At 43.5% G+C, this 23,692-nt stretch overlaps 1 protein-coding gene across 11 annotated transcripts in view; it reads left to right on the top strand.

Moving 5' to 3' along the window:
* DNM3 (dynamin 3) overlaps positions 1 to 23,686 on the top strand; it is a 178,452-nt gene extending 154,766 nt beyond the window's left edge. For 8 of the 11 annotated variants that reach the window (XM_040565133.1, XM_040565132.1, XM_040565130.1 and 5 more), the window contains 3 exons: positions 3,339 to 3,565; positions 4,897 to 5,133; positions 17,711 to 23,686. In XM_040565133.1, the coding sequence (XP_040421067.1) occupies positions 3,339 to 3,565; positions 4,897 to 5,133; positions 17,711 to 17,780 (534 nt within the window). In that variant the 3' untranslated portion in view covers positions 17,781 to 23,686. Of the gene's footprint in view, positions 1 to 3,338; positions 3,566 to 4,896; positions 5,134 to 13,519; positions 13,528 to 17,710 lie in introns of all 11 variants that reach the window. The other 3 variants (XM_040565134.1, XM_040565125.1, XM_040565131.1) reach the window with 3 other exon arrangements.
* Positions 23,687 to 23,692: the final 6 nt, after the last annotated feature.

Genomic DNA, 23,692 nt, shown 5'->3' with positions numbered 1-23,692 from the left:
CAGAAGAGTATGGGAATGATGGAGCTGCCTGTTTGTCTCACATACACAGACACACCCTGAAAACAGCCATGGCCTCAAATTTGTAAGGTGAGCAAGTTCCCTCTGCTTTCCCTCTGCTCTTTCCAGATCACAGCTAGCAACTTGCTGCTTCGACTTAGCACAACTTTGGTACCTTTAGAAAGGGCTGTTTTTCATCTCTCATTTCATAAACTGTAGAGTTCAGTGAGCAGATACTTTTGAAAGTTTACATTAAATTTTCTGCCACTCATCTCCTCATATGGAATAGCTTAAGGGTCTCTGAAGTGCTGCTTTACTCAGGAGGAGAATACTGTAAGATTTTGTTCTTTCAATCTCATCAGCTGTTACACTGGTCAAGTCTGCCATGCTGGTTGAGAGTGGCACACAGAAACAGCATCCTTACCACATCATCTGCCTTTCAATTGACCTCACAGTCTATAGCTGTGTTTGGGCTTGCTAATGAGCTAAGCCCTACACCTCAATTCTAGAATTTCAATTTGTGGCAAAGGGTCAAAACTTTTAAGAAGACTGTGAAGAACTAAAAACGTTATTGCACCAGTTTCTGTGCAGCATAGGCAGTAAATACCACATTAAACACAAAATCTGAGATTTAAAAAATCAGAGCTAATAAAAAAAGAAATAAATGCTTGAATCAAGACTGTTGAGCCAAGCCAAAAGGTTGTGCGAAGACCTGAAAAGCAGTGGAGCCGTGAGGGAAGGTGGGTCCTGTTAAGTAGTGCGTGTGTTCCTTGGAGTCTTCAAAAGTCCAAGCTATCCACCAGGAGTTAAGTGAAAATATCCTCCCTCCCCCTTACTGATCATATTCTGTACTTTCTGCTGCTCCATCATGTTGCCTCCAAAACTCTGGGAACAAATTGATCCCAAGGAATTTGTTTCCATGACAATTGTAACCTCCCAAGTCCTCCTAGAACTTCCTTTCCACTTTGTGGGCCTGTAAATGAGCACTTATAATTCAGGGGGAAGTATCAGGTTCAAACTCAGTGTACAGAAAATAATTAGATGTGTCCCTCAGCATGTTTTGAGACCTAAAACTAGACCGTTGTATTCCAAATGCATCCCTTATTCTTCCCTTAGGGTGGATGTTGATTACCTTAAAAGAAAATGCATTTACCACACAGAACTGCATTGAGTTACCATTAGAAATTCAAACACGCACAAACAAAACACACATTTCAGAATTTTCAGCATTATTTCATGGTGCCTAGGTATCACAGATTATTCAAGAGGGGTGGTCTTGGAGTAGACAATGTATGCTCCACAAGCAGTGCTGATATTAATCGCAGCTGAGTAGAAAAATGATCAAGTATTTGTTACTACCAACCTTAAGGTTAAGGAACAAATTGTTTTTCCATCTGAGACTTTGATGTCTGTTGTAGTCTGCCCACTGATAAATGAAGGTTCCTTGCGAGCCCATCTCACCCCATTTGGACAGAGTGACAGGGCAGGCTTTGCGGTATTGGTGTTTTGGATGCTGGCTGTGGTTCAGCTTTGACTGCAGGTCTGCGAAAGAAAACATTTTAAACCCTTGCTGTGATTTAAAAAAAAATTTTTTTTTGAGCAAAGGCATGAAGAAGTGTCACTTTCTCTTTCTTTCCCAAGCCGGAGAAAGTGGCCATTGTGGAAGGTCTTTATCTTGTAAAGTGCATCCACTTGCAGAAGAAAGGAGATTTGATTCCAGAACTGTCCTTAACGCAGCAATCTTCCCTTCCAGAAGGATTCAGGGAGTTTGAGTTTGTGCTAGTGGCAGGCAGGGATCTCTCATGATAATTGTCACGGGATGATTTTATTTTTTTTTTCAAACAGATATTTGTGGTTTAACAATGCTTTTACAATCAGCTCTGGCCTTAATCTAATTTTAGGACTTCTTTTTTTTTGAAGTGATGCCATTAAAATGCTCATTTCATCGAGTAGAATGTGATGCTGTCTAACTCTGATATCTGTTTTTAATGTGGAGTCTTTGGCAATCACGAGGAAAGTAGTGTACTCTGGCTCTTGATCAGTACCATCTACTGAAAAACAGCATGAGACTCATGGAAAATTTTTGCAGGCTTTGCTAAGAGTTTGTGCATCTCCTGTCATACGTGAATGGGAAATGACAGCCAAGCTCAGTCAGTATGGTGTGTTTCCCTGTAAAGTCTGTCCTGGCTTCTTTTCATCATTAGGTGACAAGAAAGGGTCCCACACCTGTGCAGCTTGACTGCTCTTACTGACCTCGTGTGAATGCAAACACTGCTGTAGTCTCATTGTCAGGATTTAGATCAACTAGCACAAACCCGTGTGCAAGTGGAGCTCAGGTTTATGTAATCAGAATCTCGGGAATGTATTATTGTTAGCATCTCCAGCTCAAAAAAGCTTTATAGAGCAAAAAGCCAGATGAGAAATAGATCAGAACAGCAATGAAAGGTTTGAATGCAAGGATTTAGTAGGTCAGCAGTTGGTCTATTTACCAGCATCTTATTTGATCAGAGTACCTCTAGCTTTTTATCTCTCTTAATGTGGCCCAGGTTTCCATAACCAGGGCAGGCATAGCAGGAAAACAATATAGTAAATTAGATTACTTGGAGCCTTCTCCCTTCAGTTTGAATGTGTTTGGATGGGATATTTAGAATCTGACAAAGTTGTTGGAGATGAAAGACACCATCTACAGCAGGGTGAATTTTTGCTAAGCAAATAATTGACAAAGATGCTATAAAGCCTGAAAATTCCCATTCCCAAGGGAATTTTTTTATCTGGTGGTATGCTAATGGCTGCCATTTACCTCTGGGTCAGCCATTTTAGTGTTGGACCAAAATGCTAGCTGACTCCTGGGAGCCACTGGGAAGCCTTGAAAACGAACTGTAAACATAGGTGTCACCTTAGAGACGTGGACCAGTGTTAACTCCAACCATGTCTAATGTTTCAAAGACAGAAAAAAAAAAGCCACGATTCATTGTAGAGGGACTGCACAAAACCATCTTATTCTCAGATGTGAATAGCAGTCTCAGAATGCGGCTTTATATCTGCTTTAAAACAATCTACATGCAGGCAGCTGCTCTGCCCAGGTGTGTGTGCCAGCCTTTCTTTGGGTCAGAGCTCACCTTCAGGCTGCTGTACCATCAGCTTAACCTGAGTTCAGCATTTTTAGTCCCTGATCTGACCTAACAAAAGCTGCATGACGGATAGAACTGATGTAGACAAGGTAGCAGGAGAAACAAATGGAATTTAGGTAGGTCTCTCTCCTGGTTCTATGGATCTCCCACTGTACTTGTTCAGTACTGTATTTTGATTTGTTTGTTTGTTTATTTTGTCTGATGAAATAGGTAAAAGAATTTATCAACGCAGAGCTCCTGGCTCACTTGTATTCTTCTGAGGACCAAAACACTCTAATGGAAGAGTCAGCTGAACAGGCGCAGAGGCGAGATGAAATGCTTCGTATGTACCAAGCTCTAAAGGAAGCCCTAGCAATCATTGGTGATATCAGCACTAGCACTGTGTCAACCCCTGCACCACCTCCTGTAGATGATTCTTGGCTCCAGCAGGCCCGCAGGTAAGGATCTTCATATCTGCTTTGCAATGAAATTTAGGATGGGCAAACATTGATAGCATCAGCAGCTCCCTCTTTACCCGTCTCTTTGGGCATTCCTCCAGGTCTTCAATGACATTTGTGAGGGAAATCAGAAAATCTTGCTATTATCACAGAATCACAGAATCATCTAGGCTGGAAGAGACCTCCAAGATCACCTAGTCCAACCTCTGACCTAACACTAACAAGTCCTCCACTAAACCATATCACTAAGCTCTAAATCTAAAGATCTTTTAAAGACCTCCAGGGATGGTGACTCAACCACTTCCCTGGGCAGCCCATTCCAATGCCTAACAACCCTTTCTGTAAAGAAGTTCTTTGTAATATCGAACCTAAACCTCCCCTGGCGCAACTTTAGCCCATTCCCCCTCTAGATGTTGTTTCGTGTTGCTTTATGTACTTCAGAGATGAAGAACATGCACATACGTTTATTTTCTTGTATGTTGCCAAGAATTCCTGGAGCAAGATAGACCTTAAATAACCATGAGCTCTTCCTAGTAAAGCAACCAGCCTTCTTCCCCAGTATCTTGTGTTCTGTTCAAGACTGGCTTGGAGAAAAGGCTGCTTCTAGTTCAGGTTTCAGTGAGCTGCATCCTTCCTAAAACGTCAGGAGCTTTGTGTTCAACCATATTATACTATCAGGAAGCCAAATCCATAAATCCAGATGCTGAGTCCCAGAGCAGATGTGAAGTTGTATGCTATATGGCCCCATTTATGTGCTGATTTTTTAAAAACCTTTTCCCACATGTACATCTTCTGTGTATATGTATGTGAGCATCAGACAAGGTGCTTGCCTGTCAAAAGACTGTCCACGGGATTTACAGCTTGTCTGATGCTTCAGATAGCAGCCATTCCTGTCACCAAATAGTGTTTTGATTTCTGTAGGAGTATAATGCTTTTCCTTATTCCACCAATCCGCACCTATCTTTGCAAATTAACCCTAACTGTGTATCCGCAAGGCCTCTTCTTGCAAGCTGCTGTAACACTTCAGTGCTTCAGGCTCCATGGCCTAGCTAATCCAGTTAACAGAACTTTGTTAGAATTCTGATAATTAAATCAATTAGATTTACCTCTTTGTTTGTTTATTTTTGACTGTCTTAAGGCATGCTGTCTATGGGAATGCTATATGTTAGATCTAAGTATATGTGATGCTCTGGCACTGTCAGCAAAAGAAATGCAAAGGAAAGAAGTATTTGGTGACATTAAAAAAAATAAATAAGGTTTTCACTTCTGTTTTTTAAAACAAACAAAAACACCACCTTACTGAATGTCTTAAATATCTGATATTTCGCTAGATCACCTCCTCCAAGTCCCTCAACTCAGAGGAGGCCTACGTTAAATAATCCCCCAACCAGACCTTTATCTGGCCGAGGACCAGCTCCTGCAATCCCATCTCCAGGCCCTCAGTCGGGGGCTCCCCCAGTCCCATTCCGCCCAGGACCATTGCCACCATTTCCAAGTGGTGGCGAAGCCCATGGAGGACCTCCCCAGGTTCCCTCTCGGCCAACGCGGGCTCCTCCCAGTGTCCCAAGGTAAGATTTCTCAGCTTTCTAGTGGTGGGCTTGGTTCTCTTCCTCTAGCATAACAGACAGATTGTGCACAACGTAGCGAAGGCAAGCACAGTTGTTGAGTAAGTCCTGTAACAAAGCAAAGTTGTATATTCCCTGCAGAGAGTCAAAGGCGTTCCAAGGAAGCAATTTTTAATGTGAATATGACTTGTTGAAAAGATAGGAACTTTTTTCCAGTCAGTTCAAAGAAACTGGCTTATATTACATTGAGAACCCCTGTTCTGGTTGTGTTGTATCCACATGAGATGTTCACAGAGACAAGAAGTTCTCTAGCCCTCTACCAGAACATGGGCATTGGTACAAAAAATAACTCACTTTTGCCATTTTCAGTGCTCACTAGAGCATGTAATAGCTCTTCGGGGAGAGAACAAGAGCAAGTCCTTGTAGAATCGGTGGAGCAAACTGATAGGAGTAGGATTTTTATGCCGTAAGCCAAATAATTTACAGCCAGTTGAAAATGGTCCATAGCTGTCTAACGGTGTAGGTCGTAGGATGTAGGTCATAAGCACAAAATGATTGGTTAAGGAACAGCATTTTCACGATCACCTTCTGAGGTCTTTGCATTTGTCAGTACTTCTGAAAGTAGCTTTGCATATTTTATAACACTGCGTGGCATTAACTAGTTTTTTAATGTGAGTTATATGAATAAAATGTCCTTAATATTTATTTTCATTATGACGTAGTATGCTTAATAATTCATATATATGAAAGGCTCCGATTCCATGGGCTTCGTTAACTTCCTAAATTGTGAGATGCGTGGGCCGATTAGGTGATGCTGGAACAAAGGCCTCTCTCCGTTTTTAATAAATTAACTCTTAGATTAGAATTAGTCACAGTTTGGAGAAAAAACAAGCCAGGTAAACAGAAACAGAAAGAAAATAGGCACAATTTCAATTTTAGAAATAGCAATTGAAAATAAAACTAAGCCATCTTTGGAGAAAAACTCCTAAATGCTTTATTTTAAATAGGTGAGATCTGTAGCTGTCAGTCACAACTTAAATTTGAGACTCAGTGTTTCTAACATAATAATTTATATATTGTATAATATGAAGATGCATATCCCAGTTTGAGGGTGAATGCCAGTTCTGAAGCAGCTCTTCTGCTGCACACATGTATATCATCATCATGTTTACAATTTAAAGAATAAGTAAATGAGGCATATCAAATGAATGAAGTTTTTATATATATCTCCTATGAAAAGGGCATTGCATCAGTGCCCAATCATGAAACAATTTCTTTCATCATAGTGAGTACCCCATAGCTTGCAGTAGGAAGAAACACAGAATTGCCTTTGGGGGTACTAAAAGGAAGAAGTCCAGGTTAGGGTCCCCCACTGGAAGAGCTTGAAGGGCACTGGCACCAGGGCTTCCACTGTGCCACCAATGGACAAACCATGTCCCAGCTACAGAAATGAGGTCGAGCGTTTGGTCAGTTGTACTACTGGAAAGAACCACAGCTCCCCGGCGTGTCGCACCTTGCCTTGTAAATGAGCACGTCTCCTTTGTCCTGCCTGGCTGTGATTTTGCATGAGCATTGCTTTCCTGAGGTGGCTTGCCAAGAGCATGTCTGATGATAATCTTTTTGATGCTAAAGTGATAGGTGGGATGGAGACCGGGAAGGAATGTCCTAGCTCACAAAAGACACTCGGGTAAGCAGCCTGTGAACGGCTCAATTCATGCCTGCCACTGGTGGCATGCGAAGCAGTGGCTGATAAAGAAGGTCAGTGCTTTGAAAATGCTGAAGCTGGAGATACAATTTAATGTACAACTGCCTGACATTTTTGTGGAAAAAATATCTGCAATACGCATCTTCTGGACTGGATTCTAGTTGTCATTTTTTAGAGCTACAAAAGCCTCAGACATAAAAATCTTAGATGCTTAAGAATGCGGGAGGGGTTTGGTGTTTTGCTGAAACTTCAGGTTTCTCCCGCTGACTAAACTCAGAGAGAGGAAATCCCAGGGAAGGGGCTGCGGGGGAAATCACCTGAGGGGGACAGTGTGGCAGGCTCCTGCGCCTATTAAAAGTTCTTTGGAGCCCTGGAATTTCTTCTCCGCTTGGTCTGGTTTTAATAACAGCCTTCGCAGGATCATAGGAAATTGACTCAGAAAATGGGTCTGAGATATTAAAAGGAAAAAAAAATAGTTTTAAGGAAGAGTTCTTGTGGAAACTTGAGCTTCTCTGTGACTTATTTTTGAACTGAGGCTCCGTGCTCTGAGTGCTGTGCCACCACTTTCTGCGACGATTCCTTGAAGTGTCAGGATCTGTCCTGTCTAGGGAGTAGCTAAGCTTCCTGAAAAGAAAGTTGTGTTTTTAAAGTTCATCTAGCTTTCCAGAGGAGCTCTTTTTTTGCAGCCCCCGTCACTGTCATATGAAACTGAAAATCCTGACATGCTGAATAAGTAGAAACTTTCTATTTTCTCATGTTCTGCTTTAAGATAAAAAAATCATTTTCAGGGGTAAGATTTAGACCATCCTGTTCCAAGGAGTGGCTGAACACACGTTTTGTTTGGGGAATCTGCCACCTTATAGTGATATAGTGAGATACAGCCCCTGCCTTTAAAATAATCTTTTTTTCCCCCCAGCTTTGGTTGGGGAGTTGTACAGAAGGAGTCAATCAGAGGAGTTGTGCAGAAACTGCGAGCTCTCTGCCTTTTCTCACTGTTCCTCCCTCACTGTACAGGGAAAGGAAAAGGGTTAGGGGAGCAGGAAATAATTTTCTTCCTTGCTTCGCTGTGATTCTAAAGCTGGTTTGGGTTATGTGCTCTGAATATTTCTGTAAGGAAACAGAAACTATTTGCATGATACATGCCTCTTTTAATTAATCCCACTTGAGGTGGGTGGATCTCTCCCAGCAAAGCCTGTGAGTAAAGGCCCCTGGCTTTGTTAAGGGCTTGATGCCAAAGCATATATGATTTGTGAAATATTCCCCGCTGCCAGAATTTAGATTATTCCCTCTCTCTCTTAAAAGGCTGTAGTAGTATTTTGAAAGAAAATGCAGCTGTGCGCTCTCTTTGGTAAGGCGGCTTGAGGCAGGCACTAGAGCCACCTCAGCTTACCGTGATGTGTGTTTGCCTGCCTGCTTGGGGAGCCTGATCTTGATCAATTTTAGTTCTATGTGGATGCTTCGATTTATGACTTTTAAATGTCCTGAACGGGAATCTCAGCTTTGCCACAAGAACAATTGAATTGGAAATGTTTCTCCTGGCAGCAGAGCCCCTGGTGGTAGTGGGGGTGGGAGGGTGCTCCCCTTTCCTGCTCCTGCGGCTTTGTGAAGGCCTCCCCAGTGAAACACTGAACTCTGCCATTAAAAAATGCGTGACCCTGCTCGGTGGGGAGCCCTGGGACCTGGCTACCGAAGGGTCTCGAAGGGCTACAGCATCCACTCAAGCAGGCAGGAACATAGAGCTTTTGAGCACATGCGTCTTGTGCTCAGGGCTGCTGGTGCACAGTCCCTGGGGCTCAGGATGATCTTTATATGGGAGGCAAGCAGCAGAAAGAGAATTCATGTTGTCATGCTGTTCACCAGTGGTCCCGTGCTCTCTATACCTCTCTTTTGTCTGTCTTCCTACAATTCAGGTCTACCCACAGCCAGTCAGCACGGGAGGGGTGATGGCTACTGTGCAGCTACATTTTATTATGTCACTGAGGCTAATTATATGACCTATTATGTTTGTTACATAACGATGGCTTACAACATAAATTAGTATTTCTGCCAGCCCAGTGTAAAAAAGTGCTCATACTTGATAGTAATTACAGTTAGAAAATCCCAAAGTCAGATGTATTGCAGAAAGCATCGCTGCCTGACATTTCCTGCTTTGTAGGCTCTATAGTCAGCTCTTTGGTTGCCAAATACCAACCATGAAGTAAGTTTTCTGCAATAGATTTTATAGATTAGAGTTCTTTGGAAAGATTTAATGGAATGCCTAACCCTGTGTGTTGAACAATGAGGGGATACCTTGCAAAAATTGTGTGAGATCCTCTGATTCAAGTCTGTCATAATATATTGGCATATAAGGCCAGAAGGATTTTCCTTTGTTATTCTGGGAATCTCCTTCGGAGAGTTTGACCTTGCAGTCTTAAAGTCTTGCTACTAGTTTTTTTTTTTTTAATGGAATATAAATAATAATCAAATAGCCATTTCTTCAAACTTTTAGAGTCATAGAATCTTACGGTGGGATGAATAAGTGCCCACCTTAAAGCCTCCTTTTGCTGAGTTAGATGATCTTAGTCTGAACACCTGAGGATAGGAGTATAACTCTGTCCAACAGCAGTATCCATTTGTCCTCTCTGAATGGATCTTCAGTGAAGGTGATTCAAAAAGGCTAATCATTAATTAGGAATGTTTTTTGCAAGCAAAGAGACAGAAGTGTTATCTGGAGAGATTTCCAAGTCCTGCTGGATTTAAGGGGAAAATGGCAGCCGAAGAATAATTACTTGACTTCTGCATTTCATGTCTGTGGTCACAAGAATATACAGCTGCACGGGTAATGCAAGGCCAGAGCCCATCACCAAAGGGAATATGGCTCTTCTGTGGTCAGCATGTTTCAGCCCTGCTTATCCAAGGACCCCAAAATCACAAGACTTTTGAGAATATCAGTTATTCTTTCAGTGATTTCTGCCCTAGGGGAAGACATCCCTGTGTAATTTGTTACTGGTCTAACTTAGAGTTGTTGTTGAAATGCGCACCCAGTAATAGGCTTCTTATGCTGCTAGCTGCTTCAAGCAGGAGATTATATTTTCTGATATCTATTAGAAAGGAGTTCTGTTTTTCCCCTTGTCCCCACTGGCTCCTTTATCACTATTTTGTTTTCCCCTTTTTCTGCACATCTCTTCTTGTCCCTTTCTCAACCATCCTGGTTGCTTCCTCCTTCACCTTTTCCCCTCACTTGGTTTCCTGCCTAGAGCATTTGTCTGCCTTCCCCACATATTCCCTCCTTTCCTTCTCACTGTCTCATGTTGGTTTCTTTCCAGCTTATCCCTTCCTAGCGCCTTTGTAAACCTGTCTCCTGCTCCTTGTATTTGTCTTCTTTTAAAGCTTTTCATCCAGTTTTCAAACCATAAAATGCAATATCTGGCAATCTTTCCTAACAGAGCCTGGTGTCAGTGGCTGTGACAACCACTAGAAACACTAGCTGCACTCCTTAGGGTAGACACACCACTACCATGGGGAAAAACAGCTGAGGAACACTTGTCATCTTACCTGGGGTCATCTGGCTGCTTCAGTCCAAATAGAAGCAATGAAAGAAGTAGCATTGTGAATGAGGATACATACTGGAGAGATTGGCCAGAAAGCAGGTCACAGCAGCTTTTGCAAATGTGTAAAATATCACAGTATAACAACTCTTGTTGTGGTTTCATCATAATCCTGCAATACTGATCTTGTGAGAAATTTGGAACAGATTTGCACAGAACTGATTCTTCATCTGCCTGTACTGTAATACCATAAGAGAGAAACAGCTCCTCTGTCTGCTCCAGGAGCCTCAGTGATCGCTCACCCCTAAAAGGATGGCTTTCTTCTCGACTAGCAAAAAGATTTTGCTCACTGCCTTCCTTCATATGCCCCTCCTCCAGACAACTGTCCTGAAGATCAGATCAAATGAAGTTCATGGGATGTCAGACATTGCAGCCCAGGTATGGCATCGGCTGCCACTGTGTCTGTCTCCCACCAGCATCTCCCTTCAGCAGCCAGAGGCAGGCCTCTCCTCTTTGCATTTTGGTGGAGGAATTGTTCTGATGGGCTGTGGTTAGCAATACAGTATGACAGTTGCATACATTTTGAAGAGTCACTTGTTCTACGTGGGTTTTAGGCTTGATCTATTTATTGTAACTCAGGTAGTTTTGACTGTATTTCGTATTGTTCCTCAGCTAAGTGCTTCTGCATGTTTTAAAACTTATTCAACAAAAATTGTTTTTAGAACGAGGTGAATTGGGAAAGATCTGTTTCCTTTGGGACTGTTCGAGTTACCTCACAATCCAGTAAAGTGGATCAGGCTGAGAAATGGCTCTTCATTTCTCTTAGTGTAGACCAGTCCCATGTGATGGGGAAGGGTAATTAAAAATTATGCAAGAGAGAGGAAGACAAAGAAAGAAGGAACCTGAAGAGAGTTGTAAGAAGTGATGCTGGGATAAAGATGATATTGTGAGCGCAGTCCCCAAACACAGCTGAATCCTGCTTTGGGAGTGTCAGCTGGTGAACTGGATGAATGAGTAATTTATTCACTTAGGTGCTTTCAGCAAAAGCTTTTTGCTTGTTTGTTTTTTTTTTTGTTTTTGCTTTCTTAGCCTTTTCTCTCTTGAGATACTATTAGAAAAAGGAAGTGGTTTTTATTTTTAGCATCTCGCAACTTGAAAAAGGAAAGTAGAGTCAAACAATAGCAAATGTTGTTTGCCAGGAATACAGACAGGAACCCAAAGATGTTTTGTCCCTGGTTATTTATTCAATCTCATAAAAGGGTAGTTTAACAACAGTTGCTGTGAAGGTTATATAGGATCAGAGCAAGTGTGTTCAAGAGGAAATTTTTGGCCTTGTTTGAAAGAGTGGGCTGAATAGCAGTGCATTTCTAGCCTTCCTTATGCTGGAAGAAAAAAATGTACGACAGTATGTTTAAAGAGAAAGCAATGATGATTTGAACTTCCTGAACCTGCAGGCATTTTGAATGGTTCTCTTTGAAATTCTCCTGTCCCTGCAAGCTGTTCTGTTAGTGAAAAGAAGGGCACTCAATGGCTACGTTAACCACGGTGACATGTATGATCATGTTAGTCGTCGTCATGGACAAGAAGAAATGCAAGTCCAGTTGGAGGTAATAGCCAGGATGTTTGTTCCCTTTCTTGCCCTAACTTAAGAAGAGAGAGACAAAATGGGAGAGGAAAGTTAAAGGTGAGTAGAAAGGAAGGACAGAGTGAGCAGAAATAGAAGTGGTCTTTGAAGATGGGATACGCAATTTGCATGGACATTGAATGGTACAGCTCAACACAGACCAGTACACAAAACTTGAACTACCGTTGAAAGACTAGATGTTCCTCCTCCTGATTTTGTGATCCTTCTGTTGTCATCATCTGCTAGGGAAGGAGGATGGAAGAGCAGTATTCTGAAGGTATCACTTGTCACTCTTAACTTTCTCTTCTTCCACATGGAGTTGGATCTTCTTGACGGTCTCGACCTTGGGCTTCTGAAGGCTTGGGACAGTCCACTAGTGGACTAACTCCACTAGTACTTGCTTAGTTGACATGTTCCCTGCTGAAGGGCAAACAAGAACACACAGTTTAAGAATAGTCTTTTTTGGTTGCTCTGTTGAATTAATTTTTTAATTCAAGCTGTTTTTTCCATATGACACATTAATTCCCTAAAATGACTAATTCCAAAATACAACACCTGCTTAAACATACAAACGTATTTGTGTCTGTGATTATACGATAATTTATGATCATCATACCGAAAATCCAGCTTGATTTGCAAAGAAATAAATTTAGCGGAGCATCATATTTTGGAATTGTTTCCCTCTGGAAGGAATAACCCTGTTAAGTCATGTACTGTGGTACCACAGTAATCTTAATGCTTTGGAACACTGTTAGCATTGAGTTAATGGAGGTTTATACTGCTGCAGCATAGTGGTGGCTAGTGGAAGGACACATTCTTCCCATTTGCTTTTTTTTTTTTCTTTTACTGAGAAGATATATGCATCAGATAAAACTACTTAATCTAACAACTTTAACTTGCTTACACGAAACACAAAAATTCTTCCACTGACAGTATTGTTCAGCTGGGTCATTTGAAATAGGCTGAGCTGTGCAAGTACCTGGCAGAATAGTCACACCATGCTCTATGCCTTTGTGGAGCTTGATGCATACATGTGGAGCTGGAGGGCCACTTCAGCACTAGCATTCACACTGTACCAGTGTGCTGTGCATCTCAGTGCTCCCATTCCTGACTTGCTTTCCAACAGCAATCCTCTGGGCATGCTTACTGGAAACATTTCACGTTTGACAAAATGACAGTTTTCAGTACAGAAACAAATGAGAGAAACTTTCGCTCTCTTGGACCATTACGTTGAGGCAAGGGACCATCTCAGACAGGTATTCCCCTACCACTTCTTCCGTTCATCACTACTGAGGGCTGTTTCTCATTTCTCCCCTAATCATCTCCTCCTCCCAATTCTTGTCTGTGATTCCTGCTGTACTGCTCCTAATGTTCTCCTTTTTCTGCTTTTCCTATTTTCTCATGACCTGTCACTAGTATCAAGTGCCTTTCCTCCTGATGGTTTTCCCACTCTTGCTCAAGATCTCTTCTCCAGAGCTGATGTCCTGGAGTCTCCACTGCAGCCACTCTGCATTTGCTGTAGGTCAGGAAGAGTTTTAAGCATGTGTAGACTGTACATGGGCTAATCAGGTCTGCAAACCATGTCTTGCCTCTGTTCTTCACCCCTCATGGCTCCAGTAGTTTTGTTTTTGGTTTGGATTTTCTGCAAATCCAGAAGCTGGTGAAGGTCAAGAGGTGACATGTAAAGATAGATAGGTTGGTAGAAGAACTGGGAAAAGCAGTTCCTAAGTTGTGTGGGTATTTCAGAATCTTAGTAAAACAGGGAAAATCATATAAAAATCAAATGAGTTAGGGGCACTATAACTATTTCAAGGACAAGCCTGGGAATCAGGCTACCTAGTCTCTCTAAATAATCACCCAAGTAAGAATTGATATTTATTCCTCACCTGAAGTAAGCCACTCTTTTATCCTCTTCTGATATGCCTCACATCCAGAGTTTTAGCGTCACCTACTTTAAAATTTGCCTGCAGTCCGACTTAAAGCCGTTTGGAGATTTTTTTAAAACTATTTTAAAGATTTTTAAAAACTCTTTTCTTGTTAGATTCTGCAAAGACGACGAACATCACGTAGCAGGGTACTGCGAGGGGCCTGTGTTATAGGGAAACCAAGATCATGGAAAAGGGAGAGAATAACGGACTTTTGTTTACACCCTCAGATCTATAGGAATGTATCATAAAATCCAGTTATGTGCATGCCTTCCGCGAGTGTTCTCTGGTGGTCACAAGCAAACAAGAATGTAAAATGTAAGTGGAAAGGAAAGCCTTTTATTTAGAAGTATGCTAGCCGTGCTCCGAGGAGAGAAGCCATCTTCTTAGAGCGGGGCCTCCCATGGTAATTACAGCCATGCTTTACTGAAAGCATATTTTGTGGACTCTGTGTGGGGAGTGATAGCACTTCTCAAAAGGCAAACGCTTGAAGAGCTCCCATATGTTTCTGATCGAATTTTAAGTCTAGACTTGCTTTATTTAGTTTCTTTTGCTCCGCGTTTGCTTAGCTAAAGTTTTTAGGAGTTCTTTTAAAACTGGAAAAATGGTGTGTGCTGCTTACGTTAAAAATAAATGTAAAACTTTTCCTTTTAAAAAAGTTTGGGCATGGGGGCAAGAGTTATCCTCTGTTCAAAACCCCACTGAGCTCTTCAAAGGAGGAGTCTCTGCAGCAACATGAGGGAGTTATTAAATACATACTTAGTCCACAATTTTCATTGGTAAATTCTTTATGTCTGCTTAATGTGCACTAGTTAGAAGGACTGATTCTTTCTGCAGACTCGTTTACTCAACCCTGGGGACCTATGATCCCCTGCCCCTTTAGCACTAACTTTTACAAACAGAGTTTCCTTTTTAAAAAAAAAAAAAAATCAGCAGACTGTTAAAGGGGCCAGGCAGTGGGACTCGCCCCCAAAACTTGAAAACACAATGAAAACGTTTGAGACAATAACTGGAATTGCTGCAGCAGTGCCATTTTTATAAGAAGGAGCTTTCTATGAATCTGGAGCAGCCGTTTGCAGGCTGGGAGCAGCTCGGTGCAACTGATGGAATCACTCCGATATCGCAGAGAAAACGCTCTCCGTGCTGTCTCTCCGGGTATCATCTTTTGGCCCCAGACTAAACATTTAATTGGGCTTAGTCATATATTTCCTCACTGCCATGGCAGCTCAGCCCGGACCTGGGGGAGGTTGTTTTGCTGCGGCTGCCCCAGCTGCGCGTCCACACGCAGGCTGCAGCTCCCTCTGCTGCTCCTCCTGCCTGCCTCCGCTGCACAGCTGCCATTTGGAGGGGCTGGCAGCGTGCATTTATGTAACCTTTGCTCAACTCCATGCTCAGAAAGCGGTCACGCTGAAGTCACGCCAGGTTTCCACGGACCTGTGCTTTTCGGAGGTGCCTGCTGTGTTATCCCGAGGTGGCAGTTTGGGTGCCTGGTCCCTGCAGAGCTCCATCCCGGCCGGCACATCCAGCCAGCGCTCCAATGTGATCCTTCAGCACTCCTCCTGACCCTGAGGTTCCTGGTAGAGGGGGGAAGAAAGGGTCTGAATCCTGCTCGCAGTATAAAATGGTCATGTATTGACTTGTCACCCTGGCAGGGAAATCCAGAGACAGGCAATTTCTGGGCTTGTCCTTTCCCTCACTTTTTGACTTGATGAGCTTCAGCTCGTGCCTTTGTTACTGTGTGCCGGTGGCAAACGAAGCCAAGATCTCTTCCTGAGCTGACTCTCTGTGCTGGGCTCTGCCCAGGGACCAAGGAGCATGGCCCATCGTGCTGTGTGACCCCGAGACTGCCCAGGAGACCATCGGCTGTAGGACTGGAGGTGAATGGTGCTTTTGCAGGTTTCTCAAGCCTCCCCTTTTCTGAAACATCTAGCACTCCTCAGGAGGGTGCCTCTAACTTCTGAGATGCAGATCCTGTTCCCCCAGCCATGGTGCGTAGGTTTAAGGGGCTGGCACAAAACCCTGAGCAGCAGCACTGCCCTGGGAGCAAGGTAGCCCCATCAGGGGGCAGAGGAGAGGGACTGGAGCTAAGGGATCTGCCCGTGCCTCACGGGCATCCGTGCCCGTACCCGGGGAGAGGCGCACACAAACATATAGATGCAGAGGGGCCCAGAAACTTATGTGCATTTCCACCAGGAGGTCTTTGTGGTGTGAACCGAGGGGCTCGTTGCTGGCAGAGCTGCGCGCAGGGCACTGCACAGCAGACCCTCGCAGCGCCTGTGGCAGAGGGGCCCCTCGGGAGCCACGGCTGCTCCTTCACGTGGCAGTCTGCAGCAGGAGCCCGGAGCTGGCTGGGGTAGTTTTCTGCTCGGTTCTGGCTTGAATGAAAATTCAAAATAGCAGTCAGGGTGTAATGGCAGCTTTGGTTCAAGGAGGGAACAGGGCTCAGACCTGATTTCGGTTCAGGTTTGGTTGGAGTGATTAAATCCAGGATATCCTCCCCCTGCGCTCTCCAGTTTCTGATCCAGCCATGCTAAATACCAATTTGACTAAATCACATTATTTGAATTTATTGTGCTGCATTCAACCTCATATTAAAATGCGTGCTTGGGCCTGTATCTTTTAAATTTGATATGAAGACAGCTGTATGCATTTTCCCTTGTTTGTAAATTGTATACACATGATATGATGTTTTCAGTAAGCGCTAAACAATGCAATGTGAGGCATTTCAACAAAGGAATAATTTAATGCAACCCAGCAGAAATGCAAAGCCTTAGAAGTGGTTCTTTATGAAACTACAAATTTTGGAAATGGGTCCAGAAGACCTACACTGGAGCAACACAAGAAACAATAGTTAACACAGTAACATTTTTTCTGTAAGAAAAATACACCATGAAGAAATTATATTTTGCCTATTTTTTTTTAGCTTGTTGATTTACTTGAACGCTTCAGTTGGCATATTTTCTGTTTGTTGCATGTTAGGGATTAAAATTCTCATTTCTTCACCAAAAGAGAATATTGTCATACAAGATGCAATTCAAGCCAAACAATTTTTTTTTGGTCAAGTGTAAATTTGTCTCATATATTATGTTCCAGTTCAAAGGAGATTAACACATCGTTGCATTCTTTTCATCTTCTATTTAGTTTTAACCAAATGAGACATTTTCTTTGTAATCTTCTTCAGAGACGGGGACAGTTCCTAATTTCACAGGTAGAGGACAGAGGAAGGGAAGGCTCTGGTTTGTCCAGGTCGTTAATGAAGTCTGCCAAAGCTGGATTAGAAGCGAAGAGCCCTTGACTCCCCACCTTGTTCGGACCATGAGCTCAGCTTTATATTGTGATGATCGAGGCTGGATTGAGGAATAGAGAGAGCAGTTGTACTTCCACTTAAAGAAAATGGGGAGGAAAAATGCTGTGAAAGAGAAGGAACAGAACAAATAGCAACAGGATGCTGCTGGATGGTGCTGAATAGCTAGGTAAGAGAGCAGCCTGGCTGTGAGGATCGGCAGGATCAGAAAACAGGAATAATGATCATCCCCTGGTGCTTCCCCTGGCATAAGAGGGTAACTGTTCAGAGGTTAAGCAGACTGTGGACTGTCGAATACATGAGAGAACTGAGGTATGAGTGTGGCACTCTTTACTGTCCTCCTTTTCGGGCGTGCTTAGAACTGTCGTGCTTCAGTGCATGTGGAAATGAGATTGTTGTATTTAGGTGCATGTGCATGTTCACGTAGCGACAGCAAATGGTGCAGGGCTCGTTCTCAGTGTTTGTGCTTATTGTTTCTTTTCTCTTTCTCTCCAGTCGAAGACCACCCCCTTCACCTACTCGGCCCACTGTAATTCGTCCGTTAGATTCATCCCTGTTAGACTAAACGAAGTTTCTGGCATGCCATTCCTTGTTAACCAAATATGTGGAAGCAAATTGCTTGATAACTGTTGCAATAACCAATGTATAGTCGCATGTATGGACATCTATAGGCAAGTAACCAATTTTACTGATATACTCTGTCCATTCTGCTTTGTTTATGAGGTCTTAAATGTTTTGGGAAGGTCTGTGCTGTCTTGACTTTTCCTTTCACAATAGCTGATGTTAGCTAACTTACTGACACACGTGTTTGCTCAGGCAGCCATGCTCACAATCCTGTACGCTCAAAGGAAGGCGTGAGTTTGTATGTGTTTGTGCACGTGTTGATTTGAGCTGCATCTTCTTTTCTCTTTTCTGCGAGGAACCTTGCTTTTTATTTCTACCTTCCAGGTTTTCTGTCATTTGGCATTTTACGGTTGTGCTCACCTTCTTTTTTGATGGCTGAACTGAGCAAAGAAAACCAATGCGGTTTCTTATCAAGCTCTTCTGAAGGCCCCACACCTCCATGCCTCTTTTGCAAGAAACTTGCTGGAAGGCTGCTTCTCCCATAATTTCTTCTTCTCTGAAGCCTAGTTTATAAGGAATGTTGTTAAACTGGAAGGGTGTGTATGGGACAATGTGTTTTATTTTCTTCCTCATGGATGACTGATACTTAGAGGTTGGGTGATTAGTAAGGACCGGGCTGCAGTGCCCCAGCCTGCAAGGTGTGGAGCTGTCTCACTAGCAGCAAGGATGGGAGAAGGGTGGTTTGAAGAGCCAGTACGTGACAGACTGGTGTGTGCTGGCTCAGTTTGTCCTCCGGTAGTGCTTACTCACCTTAGTCCTCCCACTGAACTCATAGGAAGGTTTGTGCATAGGTGAGTGCGTGTAGTGTGTGTATATATATTGCATGGCAGGATCCAGGGAACTGAGCATTGTCTGGCCATTTTGTGAAACAGAGGGGAGGTAGATATATGTACATATATGTATACACATACATGCATACACGTATGCACAGCTGTAAATAGGTTACCACTCCTCTGCCCACTGCGTGAGCCAATTTGGAGATATGGCCTAGATTTGCATCTGAGCTTTCCAAGGATCCAGTTTGGTTTTGAGATATTTGCTCAAACCAGTCGATAAATTTCCAGTGTGTCCTCCAACAAAAAGATTTTCCCTTTGCATCTCTTGACATCCCGCACGCTTCAGATTAGGAGTCACTTTATCCAACCAGGTACTGAGAAGTGCTCAGCTGTGCATGCTGGCAGTGTATTATTTTAGCAGACGTTCACCTTCAGAGGTCCTCTCTACCTGTTGCTTTACGCGTTCTGTATTAATGTGTTATAAAAACCTGTTCTCTTACCTCTGCATTACTTCACTTTAAACACTTAGGGTCAGCGTTACCCGTGTAGTTTAAAACTTCTTGAGTTGACAGAATTAAACTAGAGATTAATTTCAGGAGATATTAATTGCTGTTATTACAATTATGGTTACAGATCCATAGGCAAAGCAGTCGGTGGTTTCGAAGGCCCCCACTATAATCAGTCTAATAAATTCATTTATGGAGGCTGCATGTAGGGCTCCAGTGTGCTGTAGCTCCGTGGTTAGGAAGAATCCAATCAAAGAGCCACAGCCAATGGGGATTTTTGCTGTTAAATATTCCCAGGCTGCTGATTAAATAAGTTGCGTTCGCCGCTGAAGCAAATAATGTTTCTGCTTGCATAAGAGAGACAAGTTTGGGAAAGCATCATGATTTGTATGTTAGCCTAACTTTAATTTCCTGTAAACCTCGTACTTACAACACACACATGGGGAGTCTAGAGGTCAACATCTGAAGCACGGGGGAAATGGAATTTGTCAGAGCACCGGCACCTCGGTGATCTCAGAAAAATCCTTAAATGGCTGCTATGTGTTTGGAGAACAGGCCTACAGCTTCAGAATCAGGTGCACAGAATCAGCTTTCAAGGGTGAAAAGGCTGTAAATCCAACTGCATGTTACTGGGTTTTACTACCAAAAAAACTACCCAAAACATATTTTGATCATGTTTCTTGGTCTACAGCTTTCTGCTGCATGGTACTCTGCTGTTACACGTGGTCCATCTATCAGGTGTATTTTTATAAATACCTATAGTAGACCGTTTTGTTGCCTAGCCAGCAAATCTGTGTATAGTTTGTCAGAGCTCTATTACTGACTGGCAGCTGCCTTCTGACAGAAAGTCAAGCTTAGCGCCTCTTCCACCTTGGCCACAGAAGGTCACTTTACCCCCAGATGTTGGTATTTGTTCAGTGATGCTGCAAGCCTATAGTCTGGGTTTATCCCACCTTACCCTAAGCATTTTGCTGAGTTGCCTCCAGAAGGGGTGATTCAGACCGGCGTAACTGCCTGGGAATGCTGGTAAGGTAGGAGCTTAATTAGATGATAAAGCTCTTGGCCTAAAAGCATGTATTTAAATCCTCTGTACCTGAGACTTCTGAATTTAATGACTGTTTCTGTCAAGCATAAAGGAAGTAGCTAGCACAGGTCAGCACTATCCTTAACTCTGCCCCACAGGAAATTGTATTTCTCAGCAGCAATCCTGAATTGTAAATGAAGCTCCCAGGAGTAGATTGAGGAGAGAAAGAGGAGGCAGCAGTGAGGCACCCGTGGCCCTGGTGTGAGCACCATCTGGTTCTGCGCTCGGTTTTGAGGTTGTGGGACGCAGTGGGTAGCTGCACGGCCCTCCCTTTCTCTGCATCTCCATCACACCTAAATCTGGACCTGCTACTAAAATGCAATGCTTTTAGATGTGTAGACTAATAATTAACCTTTAGCACAGATCCAGAATTTGATGATTTTACCTCTTCTTGCATATATGCTTTTTAGAATAAACTACATAGAATTGTTTCTAGGAAAAATGCTAAGTGCTTCACAAGAAATTGCCACTTCCAACTGAATAAATACTCTGCTCCTAGCCTTGACCCCTTTCCTCATGCTGTACAGTGCCTGGGATGGATGATTCTGGTGAGCCATCTCTCTCCCATCCCTTGTTCTCAGAGGAGCAACTTGTCATCAGCTCACTCCACACCTGAAGGACAGAACAGGCTCACCAGTACCTTAAGGGATCTGCTAGGGGGGACTGGCTGGCTGAGACTGGCCGCTGTCCCCTCTGCAGACACCCTTCCCCAGGGTGAGCTGAGCCTGAGCTCCTGGATCGGAGAAGCACAGGTTACTCTCCCTTCGTTTGATCCCCTCCGGCAAAGCTCAGAAGGTTACCAAGGAGCAGTAGAGACTCCCGTTAAGCAACAGCAGTTTTTTTGAGCTTACGTGAGCCGCATGATGTAGGCAGCTAGGTTTAAGGAGGGTGTTTATCTAGTATTGCACGTAGGCTAAGCCTGAGTTTCTGCCTGGAGAACATGTTCCACCTTTCCTTGTCATAGCTGACCAGCAGCTGAGGAGCTTGCTCGTGCCGTAAATAGTTCTTGGCCTTTGATGTCAGGGGATCTTGTGTTACGTTAAAATGATTGTATGTTCAAAGAAAAGGCTTATGTACATAGGTAACGTGTGTTTATTTTATTGCTGATCTTGTTGCACTTTGAGTAAGCCTCATAAAAATAGATTATTATATTAAAGGAGACGCATTAGAGGTTACAACACTTCATATTAAAGCATAACGTAGAAAATATTATACTCTGTATCGCAGACAAATACACTAAACAACGTGTGTACATCCTATGGAGATTACTGGCTAGTTCTGTCTTTCTGTCTTAAAATAGTCCAAACCTCCTGAATTGAAAGCAGACCTATTTTGCACATGTGGCACTGGAGAGACATGGACTTTTTGGGATGCTTGTGGCACACGTCCTCCCGCGGTGGCATTGAACCTCCTCCCTGGGCTCTAGCAGAACAGCTCCCTTGTGTAAATGAACATTACTCTGCCTGTCTTTCCTCTTGCTTTGTCTGCAGGCGAGCTGATACCGATGGCTCCTCCCGTCCAGACAGTCCTCCACTCTTGCTTGATATATGATTTGTCCCGTCTTGCCGGCCGTTTGCTTTACTTCCTGTCTCTTTACTTTTCCAGGATGGTGTAAACAATGACTTCTTTTTGTAAGAAGCAAGCGCTTAATTTCTTTCCCAATTTTGCTCTGTATGTTAATGCCCTGTTTCACATGAGCCAAAACATCTGCCTTTGGTTTTGTAGTCTGTAAATGGTTCCTGGTGTTGACCTTTGAGCACAGTGAGTCGATTCCCGAAACCATGGTCATTACTGAGCATCGCATACACCTGCTGTAAACATGTTATGCTGCATTTCTGAACCTGAAATAAACTGTAACTCCTGCTGGGCTTTTATTATTACTTTCTGGATGCGCATGAGTGGGCTCCAGTCTTGCACCGTAATCTCAGCCTGCTCTTCACCTCGGTTGGGTCTGCAGCGAGGATTTACCGGAGAGGTGTGTTGCGGTTCAGATCACTCCAAGTGTCAGGAAAAGGGGAGACGAGAGAGAAGTAGCCTACGGGAAGCATTCAGCCTTCTGCCCTGCTAGGGGCTTGGATGCTTTGGAGGTGTTTTGCTGAGTGAATATTTTTCAAGCAGAACCTGGTATTGCTTTCATTGCTGGGAGAAGCATATTTGAGGGGAGCGTGAGAGCTGAGCACAGGGCCAGGCTGAGTCCTCAGGAGTGAAGTAAAACTGTGCCTGTGTACGTGTTCTGCTTGGAAGGGATTTCCCCTAAAGCAGTTGTGTATGAACACGCAGCTGCCTCAGAATGCCTTGATTACTCAGTTCCTCCTTCAGATTGGTACGAGCCAAGTAATTGGAATGGGTGCTCGGAGGAGCTGGTCTGCACGGCATGAGTACAGCACAGCAGCAGGGGGCATTTCCCACCAAGCAGCAGGCACTGTGCTGGTCCTTAGGTTTGAGGAAAATGGGAACAAAAGGTGGAACAAGCAAAGCAGTAACGTCCCCATTTGTGTTCACAGCAAGTTTGCTGTAACACTTGGGGACATTTTTTTTTAATAGCCTTTAATGGATGTCCCCGAGGCAGTCTGCGCAGTCTCCCTCAGGAAACAGCAGCATGACACACACATGTCCGTCTGCCTGGAGTACGTTACCTGTCCCTCTGAGAGTTGTTTCCAGGAGTGCTGGCCAGCAGTGCACCAGTGCTGTGTGCTGAATAATGGGGTCAGCAGCCGCTCTTCTCCAGCCAGGGCACCAAGCCATCCACTGCCAAGGGTCTCTCCTGCAGGTTTTGGCAGTACATTCATTACGCTGCTGTCACCCAAGCTTTTAGCCTTCCCCAGCAAGGTTCCCTTCAGATACCCCAGTCCAGCTCATAGACACGTCTTGTTTGCTCGCTCCTGATTTCATCAGAGTCTCATTTGAAAAAGCTCTATTCCAAGAGCAGCGTTTGCAGCAGGTAGTGGTGTAGATTTTAAGGCTGGCTAGACAAAAGCTCTTCTAGGAGGATATTATTTCCTGCAAGAAAAAGAGAGAGCCTCTGAGCGGCAACCTTCACACTTGTGATGGGGTTGTCCTAGCTCTCTGGTGCCAGTGTGTCAGGTGGGAAATGGTGAGGATGAAAGCAGAGGCTGTGCTGATAGCCAGCTGATTCTAATCTCCTTCTTGCTCTTTTCCTCACTGTGCATGTTCTGTGCCTTTTTTTCTTAACCCATTTTGTTAAGATAAATTTGTATACGAGTCATTCTCTTGTATCTCGACCTTCTGTTTTAAATCTCCCCCTCCCCTTGAATTTTGGGTTATTTTTTGTCTTTTTCCTAGGCGACCTCCTCCAGCTGTTCCAGGAAGATCGTCCTAACACACACACATCTTTTTTTTGTTATGTGCGGTCTGTCATCTTTTCTCCAAAATTATCTTTAATTTGCACTAGTCTATTTGTAAATGAAATATTTTATTTTCAGATGTCAATGATAAGCCTGGATATAAAGAAAATAAAATTCTGGCT

This window comes from Cygnus olor, chromosome 8, assembly GCF_009769625.2.
Source record: "Cygnus olor isolate bCygOlo1 chromosome 8, bCygOlo1.pri.v2, whole genome shotgun sequence".
NCBI classification, from domain to species: domain Eukaryota; kingdom Metazoa; phylum Chordata; class Aves; order Anseriformes; family Anatidae; genus Cygnus; species Cygnus olor.
This window is presented reverse-complemented; position numbering and strand designations above follow the sequence as displayed.